General features: G+C 38.1%; 1 protein-coding gene across 6 annotated transcripts; it reads right to left on the bottom strand.

Moving 5' to 3' along the window:
* Positions 1-62: 62 nt before the first annotated feature.
* LOC122569933 lies at positions 63-16,693 on the bottom strand. Of its 6 annotated transcripts, none has more exons than XM_043731613.1 (5): positions 16,037-16,693; positions 13,037-13,154; positions 6,381-6,497; positions 5,070-5,572; positions 63-4,751 (listed from the first exon to the last, which is right to left on the bottom strand). In XM_043731613.1, exons 2-5 carry the CDS (start codon positions 13,145-13,147, stop codon positions 4,250-4,252), a joined length of 1,233 nt encoding a protein of 410 aa, XP_043587548.1. In that variant the 5' UTR covers positions 13,148-13,154; positions 16,037-16,693; the 3' UTR covers positions 63-4,249. The 6 variants fall into 6 exon arrangements, with proteins under 6 accessions (XP_043587548.1, XP_043587549.1, XP_043587546.1 ...); XM_043731614.1 differs by lacking the exon at positions 16,037-16,693 and adding an exon at positions 15,779-15,988; XM_043731611.1 differs by lacking the exon at positions 16,037-16,693 and adding an exon at positions 15,551-15,741.
* Between the last annotated feature and the right edge of the window lie 180 nt (positions 16,694-16,873).

The raw sequence follows: 16,873 nt of genomic DNA on the forward strand, positions 1-16,873 counted from the left end.
AACGAACATGATCGGTATAGATGGACAAGTGTGTCGATAAAAGTGCATAATAAATCACACCATCGTTGGAAAATCATATTTATTTGTTCCATTTATTATCCAAAGCTCATTTCCAATGTCCAATTTTCATAAAAAATCTCACGCGTTGAAAATACTTGCCTTTATCGAACACACAAATTACAAAAATCAATGTCTACCTTTCTGATAGACATGCTACATTCCCCTGCATTACGCTTTATAGGTTAACTTCGTTTTCTCGTTCCGTATAATGAATAGACTTCCGGTAATTTTGCATTCGCGATATAATTTCCTTTTTATTTATTTAACAGTTTTTGTATAACTTTCATATATTATATGACAGAAATTTAAGTGGTTGCTCCAGATAAAGATTTTGTTGTAGCGGAAGGCAACGTGCACGAGGAAATATATAAGAATATATATGTCATATATATTCCTATACATAATATATATATATACATACACATATATACATATATATGTATATATGTACATATACACATACACATATATATGCATATATTAATGTATATATATGTATATGTATATACTTACAATATATGTTGAAGAAACATGTTTAGATGTCGATAGACGGATTTTAGGCCTATTTCGCGAAACATTGACTTGCACGGTGCTACGATTAGCAAACTAATAGGTACATGCTTGTATAGATTTAATTACAGTGATTATTTCGTTGTTGCTCTTTTCTTTCCTAATTTTTCTATTCAGACATCTTTCATATCCTTCCGTTGCAATTGTTTCATAAAAACGGGACATCATTTAAAGATAGATTGAATGAATGTAATTGAGGATGAATTATTTTCTTAAATTATAGCAAAAAATACAAACAAAAAGAAACGTGTTCGGAACTGTAATCAATAATGCATGGAGCTACGAAATTAAATTTTTTGACTAGATAAAAAAAAAAGATAAAAAATTTAAATACAAAGTCAAATGCATTTTTTATTAGTCTAAAAATTAGTTTCCAAGATTTATTTGTTATTATTTCTTACTTGTTTTAGCAAGTATTTGGTAATAATGATTTGCAATTAATTGGTTGAAACTTATGCAACGGAATCACATGGCGTACGGCCATTACGAGAAATTAGTTTGTGCGAATTATACACACGTCATTAATCGCTGGAAATCCTTTTCCGCCAGGACGATCAATGACTATCAAAACTATATTACGTGAATTTTTACCTTAATTTATAAACATTGTTTGATATGACTGAACAAACCGCAATACGATGGAGCTGAGAAATAGATTCGCTAATTCATCCGTTAACTGGGTTTCGAATCGAGATGGGTTCTCTGTCTGTAAAAATTGTATGATCATACATCTATCCAATATTTATACGTTATCACGCTTCTTTAAATATATCTTTGAAAAAGAACAGAATCTTACCGATGTTCTAGCACTAATTAGTGATCGTATGACGGAAGAAATAGCACTTTTATCACACTCGGAATTATAATTGACATGGCGCGGTCAACGAACCGAATCGAAAATTGCACTGCGCAGCCAAACTTAAAATTGGAGGGAAAACTGTTCTGACGATAGCGCCACTAACCACCTTCGCTATCTAGTTATAGATGTAGGAACTACGATGATTTTTCTCTTGTGCCCAAAATCACGTATGCAAATTTTTCGAAGTTGAGATTATCTTGGACTAATTGGACTTTAAAATTCAGTGCCCTTTTCGTTCTGTGTTATTCGATTCGAAAATTCATATCTCTCGTAATAACCGTTCTACACATCTTTAATCGTATTTACGAATTTTATTCGAGCTTGTGCATAGTGTAAGAAAGTATTCGAAATTGCGACCGTTTGTGGATCAGGTTATGATTAACGTTGCAACTCAGACTGGCAAAACGAACTTGACAAGGTTTGCTGTTTAAGCAATATAGGGAGGTACGCAGAATTCTTTCCACATATTAAACATGTACATTATCGCGTACGTTTAAACGACCAATCGTTTATCAATTTTATATCCAGTTTTATGCTCTTAATTATTTAAACTGGAGTTAGGATATGAATTATATTATCTTGTTTCTTAACGTGGTCAAGGTAACGTACGTGACATATTTTTGTTGCAAAACGTTTTACGCTCAGAGGACACTAATTTTTCATACGTTATAATAATTTTTAGGTGAATTTGAAGACACTATAATTTTGAGTGTTATGTTTTACGCCACTGTTGCCAATATATTGGATTTCTTGGTCCTCTAAGAGTCAATAACTGAAACAATACGAAATAACAAATTTATTCGCTATTTTAAGCACGTCGGTGACAAAATATCAATGGAATTGGAGGAGTCCCAGCATGTTCCATTAACAATCAATTGTCTAAATCTAAATTTGTCGGTACTGTAACCAGAGCATAAGTGGAGTGAGGAAAATATCACAGCTGGCCCCCGGAAACGTCGAAAATCCAAAATAAAGGAGGGACATTGAGGGCCTTTGAGGAACTGCCCGGTCGTCCCAGCACCGACCTTCTTAAACCTGTTCTTTCACACGTGTTTGCCACGTCGAGTATCATTGATAAAACGTATCTGTAAAATATAGAAAAAATGATACAAATTGTAACCATCTAAATTCTAAAAAAGGATTTTCTCAGTAAGCGAACCGGGCTGATCGGGCTTCCTTTTTGCGCGTATATTCATATTATACATGTATATTCTGTAACTAATAGTAATATTAATTGTATGATCGCTATTAACTATTTTTATTATTATTATTATCATTGGCTCGCACGCTAAACCGATCGCTGTGCCGGTGCACTATACTCACAGGTCTTACTTCGAACTTACTTCTTGTATTTATAGAATTTATTCTGTATTGAATAAAAAAATATTATAATAATTTCTTCAGATTGTAAAACAGAGCCTTAAGATTAGGCATTAGTTACTCTTTCGAAATGACGCCATAGCGTCGCATGCACGCTGCGTTACAAGCTCGTAGATAAGTTTTCGAACAAAATATCTTTCACTACCTGATTTCAATCTTGTCGAGTCAATGTTGTTATCCCATAATTCAACGTACCTGAAATTTAATACGGTCGAGCGCACCGGTACAGTAATTGGCTTCTACTCGTATTAAGGAAAGCGTGTCGAGGTCGCACGAGGCTTCTGAATTTTTGTTCGAAACGCTACTTTATATAGGGAAATTATAATCACAGATTGATTTAGCGCGTAAATTTCTAAGCGGTCGCGCGTTCCACGACGATTCATCACGTTTGTTTCTTTTTGTCCATTTATAGGATTCATCGTTTAGATAGGTATATATGCAATTCATAATTCAAAGTCTATCATGGTTTTTGGTCGCTAAAGGATATTAGGTTCTTCGTGTCTTTGCTTGTCGATCGCATTCAGTTTTCTTCTTTCGATACTCATTAAATATTCATGTTAATTATATTTAATTAATTATTATATAACTCACAGGCTATTCGATAAGAACACGTAAGCATTTTTTCGTCAAGGATTATCAGTTGTAATTGCCTGAAAGCCTGAAAAGACGATTAAACGAAAGATTAATTTCAGGTTAACTTCCAAATATACTCCACACAGATGTACTTACAAATTGTTAAAAGATTTAATGCCAAACATCTGAAACAATGAATCCACCAAATACAACAGGTACAGATAGACTTTGAAACAATCTAAACTTGGCGATTCAAAGGATACATCTAGCTGTTTCCTGAGATCTTTACGACATACTTCAAGCAGTCTGATATGAGGAACCCGTACGTAAATCTCGTATCTACGTACTTTCGTACTCGAATTGAAGCCTCGCACGAACGCGGTGCCGTAAAATCGTTAAATTTCTTAAAATAATTTCTTTTCTCTTTCCTAGTGTCATTCATGTCGCTCGAGAGCTCTCCCTCACAAAAGGCTACCGCTTTAGAACATACCCGTCAATGAATAAATAGTCTAAAAGCATATCACAACTAATACTTTCAATTGTTGCTGCTTTGATTCAGTTTGCTTGCAAAAGCATTAAGAAAAATTTTGTTAAAGAACTGTAGCTTATTTAAAGTGCATTTCCAAGTCAGCTTTTTATATGTATAAATTGAATGTTAGAATTTTTGGCTGGAGAAATTCGCTAGTGTCCCTATACCAATCGCTCTCTTTCCTCCGTTAGCCTTGAAAGGAAAAGCGTACACTCGAGCGAGCAACTCGACGTAAATCATGGACCTTTTATCGAATAATCGAACATGTAAGTACTTAATTACTCCGCGTCCCCAGTATTTGTTCCCCCATCGTCTTGATTGCTACCATTCGCAGTTTCTGCAGTATTATCAGCAGATTTTACTTCGACGTTTTCTTCGACCGAAAGTTCGGTCACTATTATTCTTTCTTCTGTCTCCTCTCCCAAAGGATTTTCGTCCTCTTCGGATCCTTCCTCGGGTTCCTCCACCAACAAATTTCCTGTTTCTTTCAGACATCCCTTGGTTTCTTCGTTAATGGAAATCATTTCTTCATTTCTGAACGCGTCCGCAACTTTCTGCTCGATGGTTAGCTGTCTGACGGCGTTCTCCAAGTTCTCTCGTAATACTCGGTTCATCTTCGTTTCTTCGTCCTGCCACGTTGACGGCATGAACGACATCCGTACGGTTTGGTACAACCTCTTAAATCCTAATTTCCTGTACAAACTCTGACTCGCGTCATTTTCAGGACGTATCACAACGAACGGCTGGTACCCCTTGTCGACGACTTTTTTGGTCAAGTACCTACGATTTTACTATTATGAATGGAGAAGTATCGTTGGTGTAAGACTTTTTCGAGATTATTTGCCGTAACACATTCGCTGCTACTAAAATATGACGATCCACCTCTGAAAATGCATTCTATTTTTATCAGGAATGCCTTTATTTTAACTAATGATCTTTTTCTGGGCACGGTGTCCACCGCTTTGTTAGTTTCTCAAACTTTTTTGAAACAAACAATCACGTCGGTAGCAGTGAAAGTGTTATCATTTATCATTTATATGATGCCGATTATATCATGCAGATATAAAGATATAACAATAGAAGATAAGATTCGTCTACCTTGCTAATTTTGTACCGTAGCCCTTCCGTCTGTATTCTGGCTTGGTCTGCATGGAGAACATGGCCCCATAGTAAGACTGGACCATCCACGCTGCTAAACTTCCCTTAACAAAGACTCCTGCTGCTGGAAGGATTCTGATTAGCCGCAGAAAGACTTCGTGACACTCCATATCGTTAGCAGGGTACAGTTCATAAATTCCTTCGGCGTGTTCTGCTTTCAGCGGTTGAACTTGTATGTCAGGATCTGCGTCCTCGTCTGCTTCCTCCACGCAGTTTAGGTTGTTCGGGTCCGCGCACATGTAGACATCTCCAGCCACCCTCTCTATAGTTCCTATCCCCTCGTAAAGACGTGTCAACTCCTCCGCTAAGGCATAGTGTATGAAGTTAATGTACAAAGGCTTCGACCAATCGATCAAAACATCTTCGTTCCTCAATAACGTGAGTAGTTCCAGTCGGTCGTTAGGACAAAAGACGCCCACGCTCTCGAACAGCAAACCATGAGGCTGAAAGTCGATGAAGTGATTACGTTAAAGAAGAGATTGGTCTTCTACCGGCGCTAAAACTAAGGGAAGTTGTGAAAGGCCTTGTCCTCGGGCGCATGAATTATTTATCATTGGGTTTTGTCGCCGAACGTTCAGATTTACTCAGCCCCGACTTTTTAACGTCGTAAAATCCCATTTGAAATTTAACTTTGTCCCTTTGGAGAATTTAGGCACCTCGGTTTCAATGCGATCAAACAAATAAGTACAATGGAAAATATCAGGGTTTACGCGTTTTGATTTACGAATTGGCAAATTTCAGGAAAGGACAAGAGAATTTAACGGTAGCAAGTTATCGAACGCACAAGATTGCGGACACGTTAATTAAGTAAAGAACATCGAGCGAGATAGGGTGTAGATTAGAAGAGTCACGACTGAGGTCAGGTAATGAACTGGCAAGGCTGTGAAACAAAAGATTGGCCGAAAGCCAAGCAAGTATCTGGGCCAACTTTTCTGCACCTCTACGCGATACGTTCGGAAACAAGATGAATTTGCCAAAGGCACATGATATAGGTACACGTTCCTTTTTCAATTTTACATTTTTACGTGAGTATTTAATTGAATCATCGAGTACTTTGTTTCATAGAAGCGATTTTAAAATATTTTATCTTGTAAATTTATGAAAGAAGATAAATTACATGGGCAATGTTCGATATCTTTTCCCCTGATATACTCGAGGGAAATAAACGTAGTATGAGTGCACTGTTGCGAGATAGGATCAGTCGCGGTTAAAGTATAATTTGAAACGAATGGAGATTTATTTTATACTCACAGATAATGTCATTCCGGGGAAATGTAAGCAGATCGCGTCCTCGGGCCAGTTATTAGCTACGTAGAAATTAAAATCCCATACTCTGTCATGCATGTAGGTCAACAAAGTTTGATGGAACTGTAAAACAGAGAGGACAGTTACGTTAAAAGCTGCAAACAATCGACGAAGAGTTTGTACTCTGTTTCAAACCAGTAGTTTCCCAGCTGAATAACCACCTTGCCAAGTAAACGGACAAAATGACAAGTAATCTTTTTGCACTGTAGCAGTTACAAAGCTGTGGATCCGCGAAGAAACAGTTGGAAATCTTTTCATCTCGCGGAAGAATTAGAAGAGTACAAGCTCTTGGGGTAGTTAAGGGGTGGATTTCTTTCCCGTGGTGAGCATTGACTAAAGGCAACGTCTGAGATGAAAAGGTGGATATTTACAGGGAAGCTGCAAGATAAAGAGTAATCTAGCCAAGGGCGATGCTCCAGACGTCGGCTTTTAAAATAAAACACGTGCTATCTCTGATACGTTCGTGTCTAAAGCATTCCCTTTTTCTTCCTCAAATATTGTAATGTTTTTCAATTTTGCAGGGGGGGAAATAGTCACGATGAGTTCCATTCGTTCGACCACTTTTGCCACCAACAGACATCGAAATCGTGTCATATTGCTATAAAAGACTATGGTTGCCAATAACTGTAACAGACGACCATTTAAAATTCTTGTGATATCTGTATCGATTGGAGAATATACATATTGAATGCAGATGCATCATACGAACTACCAGCTCCGTAACAACCTCTCGGTTGAAAGTAAGTAAATAATCGACAGTATTGCGGAACGTCGTAGTCTGTCCTAGATTTTATATAACCGTTGCATCAGGCAGAATGGACGAATATCATGCACGATACACTGCGAACGTTCTAGCGATTTCACACGTCAATTTAATTTGGAATTTGAATACGACCCAGTAGCTTCACGTAGTCGCGAGTGTTTTGCCCGTTACTGCCGATATCTCTTCTATTATTTTTATTTTTATTTTTTACGTTTTATTTTTTCGTCAAGCGTATGGAATTTTAGCTTCCTCGGCCGCATGAAAGACAGGCAAATTCCCCGCATCTCGTTTTCTGAAAAAGGAACGTAAGCGAGCTGGCTTTTACTTGAAATATTTTTGTGAGCACAGATGTCGTGTAATAAAATGTTTCACATGCATCGCGTGAAGTATGACTGGCGTAAATTTACATATCACTGGCTCGATCGTGAAAAGAGCCGAGAGAGATGATGCAAATAAGAAAGTTGCAGGAATTGTCCCGATTCGTTTGGTGTCTTTCGAGCGAAAATGCTTCTTCTCGCGCTCGACGTGTCGCGCCGCGTCCACATAAAATTAATTTTGAGAAATTGAATCTTGATATCCAGTAAAATATTGACACGTAAACTTGTTTCAGCAGCCCCTTCTTATCTAATTCCCTATGTCAATTAATCTTAAAAATAAATCCACTGATAAAGTTCCTTTCTCATTCTCTCTTTAAAATTTCATTTTTATTACACACTGGCAAAAGTGAAACTAAAGAAGTTTATTTACCTTATCATGACCTTAAAAAGTCCAACGTTGCTGAACAAACTTCAAATTGCTAGCGAAATAAAAGTCATGCAAGCTAATTTACCCGGTTTAGAGATAATAATAGTGTAACACGTAACGTGCGTTAACGTGGCGAATAAACGAGACCTGGCAGCTTTATTATTTTTAATATATAACCGTATTTTTCCTTTTTCCTTAATGAATATACTTGCAACCAATGTATACGTGCTTCACGCTTCGTATCACGCATTCTGTTTTAACAAAAAGCAGAATATTACCGTAACAGAAATACTTCGTTATTTTATGAACAGTTGATTGATATTTCTTCAGGTCGCACTAACTGTACCTATTTATATGAAAGAAAAGAAACGAAATGGTGTCATTATGTACACTGCTGTTAGTAGTGTACTATAGTTATCTTACCTCATCGCCACTTGCTACCGCTGTAGACAATCTCCCCTAAGCCGAAGAGCTAATGTAAGGAAGAAAAGATGATGTATGTTGGGCTTCGAGTTTCTCTCGCTTCATCCACTTGTCATGGAAACAAAAGAAGAAAGAGGCGATTCAAAAAGTGGTCCGGCGAAGCTACTCATTATCGAACCTCTTCGAAACAGGCTGTCGTTGCTCGTTAAGGATCATCGTGACGCGTTGTAAGCGTGCAAGGAACATCGATTCAAATGCGGATTCAAAAAAGCCGTACGGCATCGCGTGTGCACGTCCGGACACAACCTTGACCTTGCCTTTTCGTTGGTTGGCACAGCTTTATTCGAGGATAAATGACGCAGCCGGCATGCGCTATCGTTTCATGCTGGCCAAGCATTATAACACACGACGAGAGTACCAATGGTCATCGTTAATTCTTCCGAATCGCGCAAACTGCTAATGCGTAGCGGGGATCGCAGAAAAGATGAAAAAATAACTCCGGAGAGCCATTCTTTGCGATCTGAACGGAACCATCTTCTGGAATTTTGCATTAAAGAAATTAAAGACGGCACGTTTGTATCCAGTTACGACCAAATTTTTGTATCTTTCTTAGCTAGTTTTTGAAAGATATCCATTACGAAGAATGGTAATGTGAGGTACGCTATAAGGGTTGCAAAATAATAAAATTCAATAGAACTACCTTTCGATCATCTTTTTCGAAGAAAACCTAAACGCGAGAGTATTGTGTATCGCTTGTGCTTGGCATAATACAGATGGTAAATTACAAAAGTTATGCGAAACCTAAGAGCTTATGATCGCAGATAAGCAATCGACGACTTTCTCGATAACGTTAAATGCTTACAACATCGAATTCCAACGGAGTGTCGCAAGAACGAATCTCTGTCGATATCGCAGTAAGATTACGAGATCAACGCCGTGCGTTGATCATGGAAACGCAACCTTGGCCTTGACTCCGCTACACCTTGCACATCGGTACCGGAATTGAGGTGGCGTGGCCAGCAGTCGTAACACCGGTAGTCCCGCCAGCCGTCGACGAGCAACAAACAAAGCTCTTTTTAGATCGATAACTCACTGGCTCGAGAGTGAAAGGCGAAAGAGAAAAAGATGGATCGATGCCGGCGGAGTCTCTCTGTAAATTCGTTCCCTCGCCGTTTTCAGCTTTAAATATTTGGAGATTGCTGACACGAAATTCCTCAGGTTTACTATATAATGCACAATTCAGTCTTGATTACAAATTTCAATTACGCCTTTACTACGATATCTTAAGTTACTTCGATCTGTGTGCTCGAGTGTTCAGAAAAAAGTATACAGACTGTTGTTTATTCCTACTATAGGTGTTCGAGTGTTTTGAACGTCCATCAATACCTATTACTGCAGCAGTACGTGCGAAGAAAATACCGAGGTCGTAACGAATGGATACGAGACATTTAGTATAGATATATACTGTGTTATACGTATAACGATACTATTCGATCGAGATACGTACAATGTAGTACCTTTTCTAGAAAAAAACTTTAAAATTACGTATAGTATTTTCTTACTTTCATTGATATTTTATAGATGTGCGTGTAAAATGCTACAAAAAAGAAGAGGAAGAAGATCTTATAGTCGATGCTCGAGATGAAATGTTTAACGCGAACACACTATAACGAAGAAAAGGAACGAAGCGGCACGAGTAAACTTAATGAAAACAAACTGTACGTATAACGACGTAGCGTAACAATAAGGAACGGAACGTGATACTCGAGGAGAATGAACGGAAAGAAAAAATCAAGAAGATGAACTAAGATGCCGATTACGCTTGAACGATAAGACTGATAATACAGATGATACTGATATCACTGAAGGTGGTCTCTCCAGTTCGCCGGGTATATCGATCGTGGCTGTGACGTCGTAACGACGTCAGCCGAATGAATTCGGTGGAGATCGGCTTCAAGACTTCCGACACCCGAGACTCGGTGTACGGTGCATAACCTGCCGATTTGTCAGGCCACTACATGCGGCGAACAACAGCGGCAACATCGTGCGTAGAAGACAGTTCATAAGTGGAGATAGCGTCATAAATGACCGATAACGGTGATCGATATTATCGTTAAAAATATTTTTATAATTTTAGAAAGTAACTTTTTTCCCATCGCTTTTCATACGTTTCTTTGTCATCGATCAAATGAATATTGAATACAGTTCTATGACTGTGTAGGAGATTAGCATTCATGAGATACTAATGTATGCATGGGGACGCAATCTGTTTCACAGAAGTACTTCATCGATAAATACAACGTCGAGTGATTTGAAATTTATAATCTACATCAGATATCAAAATTTATTAAAAATAGCAGGTGTCCTGAAACTTTTGATTGACAGTGCGCAATAAACTTCTTGTAGCGATGTTAAAACGAACTATGACACAGTCGTTCAAAAAATATCAGCTTTATACACATGGCTGAACGTGGCGAACGTACGGCAATGGTGATGAACAGGAGGACGCGTTTTACCATCGCGTAATCGGTGCACACGCGATTGATCTATCGAAACGTGTCGTCGGCAAAGAGATTTCAGCCTCGGTTTGGCATCATACATTAATACGTGCCTAGCTTTCTATGTACCGCTTAGAAAAAATATCACGCCGCGCTGTTCGCGCCACTTTACGACCCTGCGTGCAAATATCCCGGCGAGAATATCGCCGTTGCACAAAGCGACCTGTACACGGTTACGACCTTGACACTAACCTAGCACAACGGCCGACCACTTATACCGGGTTACGGCGGAAATACTACGCAAGGATCTCTTCCTTTACACCGGTAATCTTATCCTGTCGATCCTCACCCTCTCTTCTCTCGAGAGTCCTGCGGATATCCTCCCCCTATCGCCCAGCCAATTTTCTCCCATCTCCACGACAGATTCTGTATCCCTATTTCTTCTTCTTACTGTACATTTATCTCAAATATTTGTTCTTTCTTTCACTTGTCCTTTCTTTGATCGTTTTTTAAGTTTATCTTCATCCTCCATGAGATCGTTTATGCGACCCGAGATGCGACGTTTTATTCGTGCATTTCTTTAAAGCGAATTTTTCTTTTTTCCGAAGAACCTTTTAATTCTTGGGTCCTGCGAGGATCTATTCGTCCAATTATCATAAATCTCGGACACTAGGGACACTATCGCGTACCACATTATATGACATGTAACATCGAATAACAATCGACGGGCTAAAGGTCGCGCTGATGTAAGTCAAGATCGTAAGAATTTCTTATTTCAATTCTTAAATGTACCATCCGTTTAGTTCCACATTTAATTAAATTAAAAATTTATTCACTGTCGATATGTTTTCAGGACTTGGAGCAATATAGTGAACTTTTTATAATAATAAATATAAATCGTTAAGAGCCTGTATAATAAATAGGGAAGAAAAATTAGGCCTGGGTAGAAAGGATGCAGCTTGTTCACGGAAGATGCGAATATATGTATAGTCATGGAAGTTAAAGTCATGAAAAGTGACGAAGGTTAGATCAACTTGAGGTCTATTCTGGAACGTCTTCGAGCCGATCGTGTTCCAAGTTTAGGATAGAAAGCTAACGTGAACGTCTTCCAAGGACTTCAGGCTGCGGAGCGATAATTTAAAGGTGGCAAGCGCGTGCAGGTATTGGCCTTCGTTCGCACTAAATTCCTTGTGGGTTGTTTTATCGCGTCGCAGTGAATTCCAAGGACCTTAACCTTGCGATATTAATCGTGTCGTGCATTCTGCGCGCGTAGATTCACGTGTCACCTTTTCTGCAGCAGCGCAGATCTATGTGTTCACCTAGCCTGCATTTCTAACCAAATCCAAGGTCTCGTCTGGCTCACATAGCGTGATTTAGAATCGCGTTTTTGAGCAGAAGATGCCGCGAAGCTCTTAATTAAATTTCCGTCGGCAAAAATTGGCCCGCGAATCTCGTAAATCAGCCGCCTTTCACGTATTCGCATTAATGCGGCAAAAAAATATAGTAATTTCCAGAGAACCACTGTAATTATGCGAACGTTGGAATAATTTATTCGGAACCGGTTATTTTGTTTTTCGAAATGTAAACGCGCTCGAGATCGATCGCTGGAATTATTATTAGTTGAAAACACGGCATCCGAGAGGAACAGGGAATATTTTCAAGCAGGGGAAACCTAATTTGCACGTGTAACGAAACGAATTAAGTTTTTCCGTAGGGCACGTAATTTCTGATTCATTGGTTTTTGCATGAAAAAAAAGTACCATTAATTACGGAGAAATTTAACTTACACAGCTTTCGGCCGTAAAACTCTATTCCATTCTCTTCAGAGTTTACATGTTCTATCTGGCGTTTCTTCGTTTTTTAATAAATTTATATTCGAAATGTCTCGTGTCTTTTATCGTCTGAGCAAAATTATGATATACAGACTGTTGCGAAATAACGATTAAATATCTGAAATTGAACGAAGATAAATAAATATGGTATGGAAGAAAATGAAATAGTAGCCATGATATTCAAATAGAGCACGGTAGTATCTGAAATAGGTAATTTCAGTAATCCATGATAGGAACTCTAAGGGCAAGACAAATTACAAACTGCCAGTGATCTTGCCAGGATTTCCTGAATTTTTTTGCGTAAACGTGAGCCGAGCAAATTCGAAGGGAAATTGCACGCACCTTTAAGGATTCGGGCAGATAGCCAGCAAGGAAGTCCAAGAGTCGAGGCAGCTCTTCCTCGGTGAGCAGACGAAAGTTCCGGCCTCGTTCCATCGCTTCGGGGCACTCCATGCTGAAACTAATTACCAAGAGATGATTGTGTAAGTGGCACGAACTTTCGAACCTCAGTCGGTCTCCGCCTGCCATAAAACACGTGACTCTATGTCCCTGTTCATAATACGTTCAATGATATTGCTTCTTCTTCCATTGAATTTCTAAAAACTTTCTTGCAATGGTTTATTCTGCAAATTTCCCTTTTTATACTCGACTGTTTATTCCGATCTTTTATGTCGTATGAGCGAAAATTGTGAGACGGAGTGTCCTCGGAACGACCCTATACAATCGTAAAGTGATCTTTAACGATCTCTAAAATAACTTTCGTGTGACTTCGGATAATCTTCAAACCCGTGACTTCGCATGATTTGACATTAACACGACCTTAACAATGAACGACCTTCGTTTAAGACACGACATTGATTCCAGTGTTGAATAATTAAAAAAATGACGAGGAACGTCAAACATTATTAGTTGCTGTCTTATTTCCGATGAATCATATAATTTGCAACGATCGGTCTCCAATTACTCATTTGCAACAATGACTCGACAGTTGATCGAACGTTTTAATTTTTCAGGAATAATAATCGAAGAAACACGGGAACATCGTAAAGATGAAAAAGAAATACATAAATCGAGCTGCGATTAGCGAGCATTAAAACCACGAGATCTTATTTCCATGCTGGTTCACAGATGTTTATCGATGGACGATGATTACATAATTACAGGTACTTTTGAACTTTCAAATGTTAGACAGCCAACACTTTCTGTGCATAGTCAAGGTCTGACTTTGGTTTATCGTGGCAAGCAGAATGTGTCCACGTGTTACACACATCCATCATCGCCCGCGCTAATTGTTTCAACCTTCCAATCTTGTTTTGCATGAGAGAAAGAGAGAGAGAGAGAGAGAGAGAGAGGGAAGGAGATAGATAGAAAATTATAAATGAAAATTTAATTGGATAATTACAAAGATGACGAACACACTATGAAGACCAGCACGTTCCTTTTAAGGGTTTTATACATTTTTATAGACTTTTGTAGAGCACAGAATTTGCCAAAGACTCGGGCTCGAAAGTAATAGATATTTTTGAGTTAAATACATATTTAGGGCATTTGGTTTAGGGCGTCGAGTTTTAGAAAACGGATCCCTAAAAGATTTTCTGGATGATACTAATTTAGTTTCTAAGAATTGCAAAACAATTCCAAAAAGATAAGAATTTAATATTTTTCAGAATTATATTTAAGAATTAAAATTTAAGATATTCATGTGCTCGAGAACTTGTGATTTCAAAGGTTAAAGAATTACGTAGAATATAGAACAACTTAGAATGGCTTGATCTTTTGTCTATATACATAGTGGATGAAGCTAAAGCACATTATCTTTCAAATATCGATAGCGTGCGTTTGTAACACCCTTACCTGACCCTGTACTATCAACGAAGTCGTCGATGAATAAAATATAATTTCTGTGCTCTTCGTCATTAGCTGAGAATTAGGGGATCTCCGATGCCATTTTAACAATGCGATACATTATAACACTGTAGTAAGAAAATAACGCCAATCGAAATTAAGATAAGCGATCTCTCTCTTTAATTTTCTTGCAAGCGATTTATTTTATCAGCGAGAAATTACAAAAGCCATCAAATTTAGCGTTAATAGAATGAACGTTCAGTATTTTAACTTACTTTTGTCAGTAGATAAATTAGCTGTTGTTGACAAATTAATTGTACCGTGAAAATACTTTACGCAGGATATCAAAGTACACTGAATTTATTAAAAGCAAACTATTAAACTTGCTGACCGTATTGTAGCCTTTATCGTGAAAGATTAATTGCTGTAATCGATGGACCGAAAACACATATGGACAATATCGATTAGCCGCATGTATAAACATAAGGTAGTATATCGGAAAATTGAACGAAAACATTGAATTTTTATTGAGTTCGATGTCTTATACAAACAAACTCGTTGTTATCAATAACTTACTTTCGGAATAAATTCATTTTACTGGGTGCTTACTTGTCCCTGAATAAATCGATGAAAGTGTAAAACAGCGTAACTTTTAATATGATGGACGCCATTAGAATTAATGCGAATATTTATTTTGCAACACTATATCAAACATACTTTCAACAGTATGATGATTTAATTAAATCGCGCAATTAAACGAGTTTTTCTGCATAGGATAACGATACGTGTGAAGAAAGTAATCTCACTGGAAGAAATAAGTATAGACAGAGGGAAATCTAGCAAGATGTAATAGGATTGTCCCTCATGACCCATAAAATCCCGAGAGCACTGAAAAGAATAATTCTTTTGAACTCGCCCATCTATTTTATTTCTCGTTTTCTCCAAAGAGGGAATACTTTTGCTTAGACATTTCATCAGACATTTTCTTACCAATTTATTACCGTAACTTACCCCTTGCCGCATGTCTGCGTAATTGCTTCCCTATTTTCACAGTAAAATAGAACAGGCATCGTCCAAATCTAGTTGATTCAACGGCACCGTATTTTGAAATCGATCGAACAAACATTTTCAATCAACCACAGAAATAAGAATGGCAAAGAAAATGATAAATGGAGAACAAAGATCGAGACGTGGCACGTTCACAGCATCCCAAGCTGCTTACGATGAGTCTTCACTTACTGGTAAGTAATCAACGATTATATACGTGACTATTTGCAGGTTCTTCTCTGCGGAGAATTACACCGGTGTCACGATAATGCCACAACAGGAAGCACTATGTAATCGGAGCCGCTTAACGCGCAACAAATAAGCTCCCAGAGGCGCACTACCGCCAAAAGATCGTTTGTAGATGTCATTCGCAATAATACCAATTTATCGCGTTTACGTAATTATTATAAAAAAAAAAAAAAACACTATCATTAGATTCGTTCGATTTACCTGAATGTATCGCGTGAGCCTTGTTCCAGCAAGACGAAGAAGAATCACCGCGATCGACGGATGTTCGATTGTCGAAAGAAAGGAGAATTACGCGACGTAAGATCGGCCGGAGGTGAGAATGGCTGCGGGCTGTTGTCAAGGGGTAGTTCCAACGGAGGCACCTGCCCTCGCCGCCCCCTGAACCCGCACTGCCGCCCCTGGGTCACCGTTACCCTCCTTGCACCGACCACCGCCGTGCTGCTCCTAGCGCAGGCGCTCTTTCATTTCAAAGACGTATCACTGCCTCTCGGTACCCAGCACTGCGCAATTTCTGATTCAATCTGATTTAGGGATTCTTAATCAAATTTTTGTAAATTATCTGGTTTAGAAAAATTTAATCGATGTAGTAGTTGTGACTACAACAGAATATATAAAAATATTATATTGTATCGAATATCATATCGGATGACGAGAAGAGAATTATTTTTTATTGAGTATACATAAATATAGCGTTAATCTAGGCAAACCTTACAATCATAAATATTAGCTTATTTTGCGCAAGTGTGACAATTGTAATGTACCATAATGAACATAGAAAGGAGTGAGGTATGCCTTGTACGTGGAAATCGATATTTTTGCAAAGATATCATCGATATGTAGTTATGTTTCTCAAGCCGTATTTTCTTATTATACTTAGAAAAATTGTCTCTTCCATTCGTTTCTTCGATCCTTCATATATATATATATATATATATATATATATATATATACACACGTGTATATAAAGCTTGTAACCCTTTGAGCACCGCATTTTACTCGAGATTACTGATGCAATACGCTCAGGTCTTTAGACACGTA

This window comes from Bombus pyrosoma, linkage group LG8, assembly GCF_014825855.1.
Source record: "Bombus pyrosoma isolate SC7728 linkage group LG8, ASM1482585v1, whole genome shotgun sequence".
Classification (NCBI taxonomy): domain Eukaryota; kingdom Metazoa; phylum Arthropoda; class Insecta; order Hymenoptera; family Apidae; genus Bombus; species Bombus pyrosoma.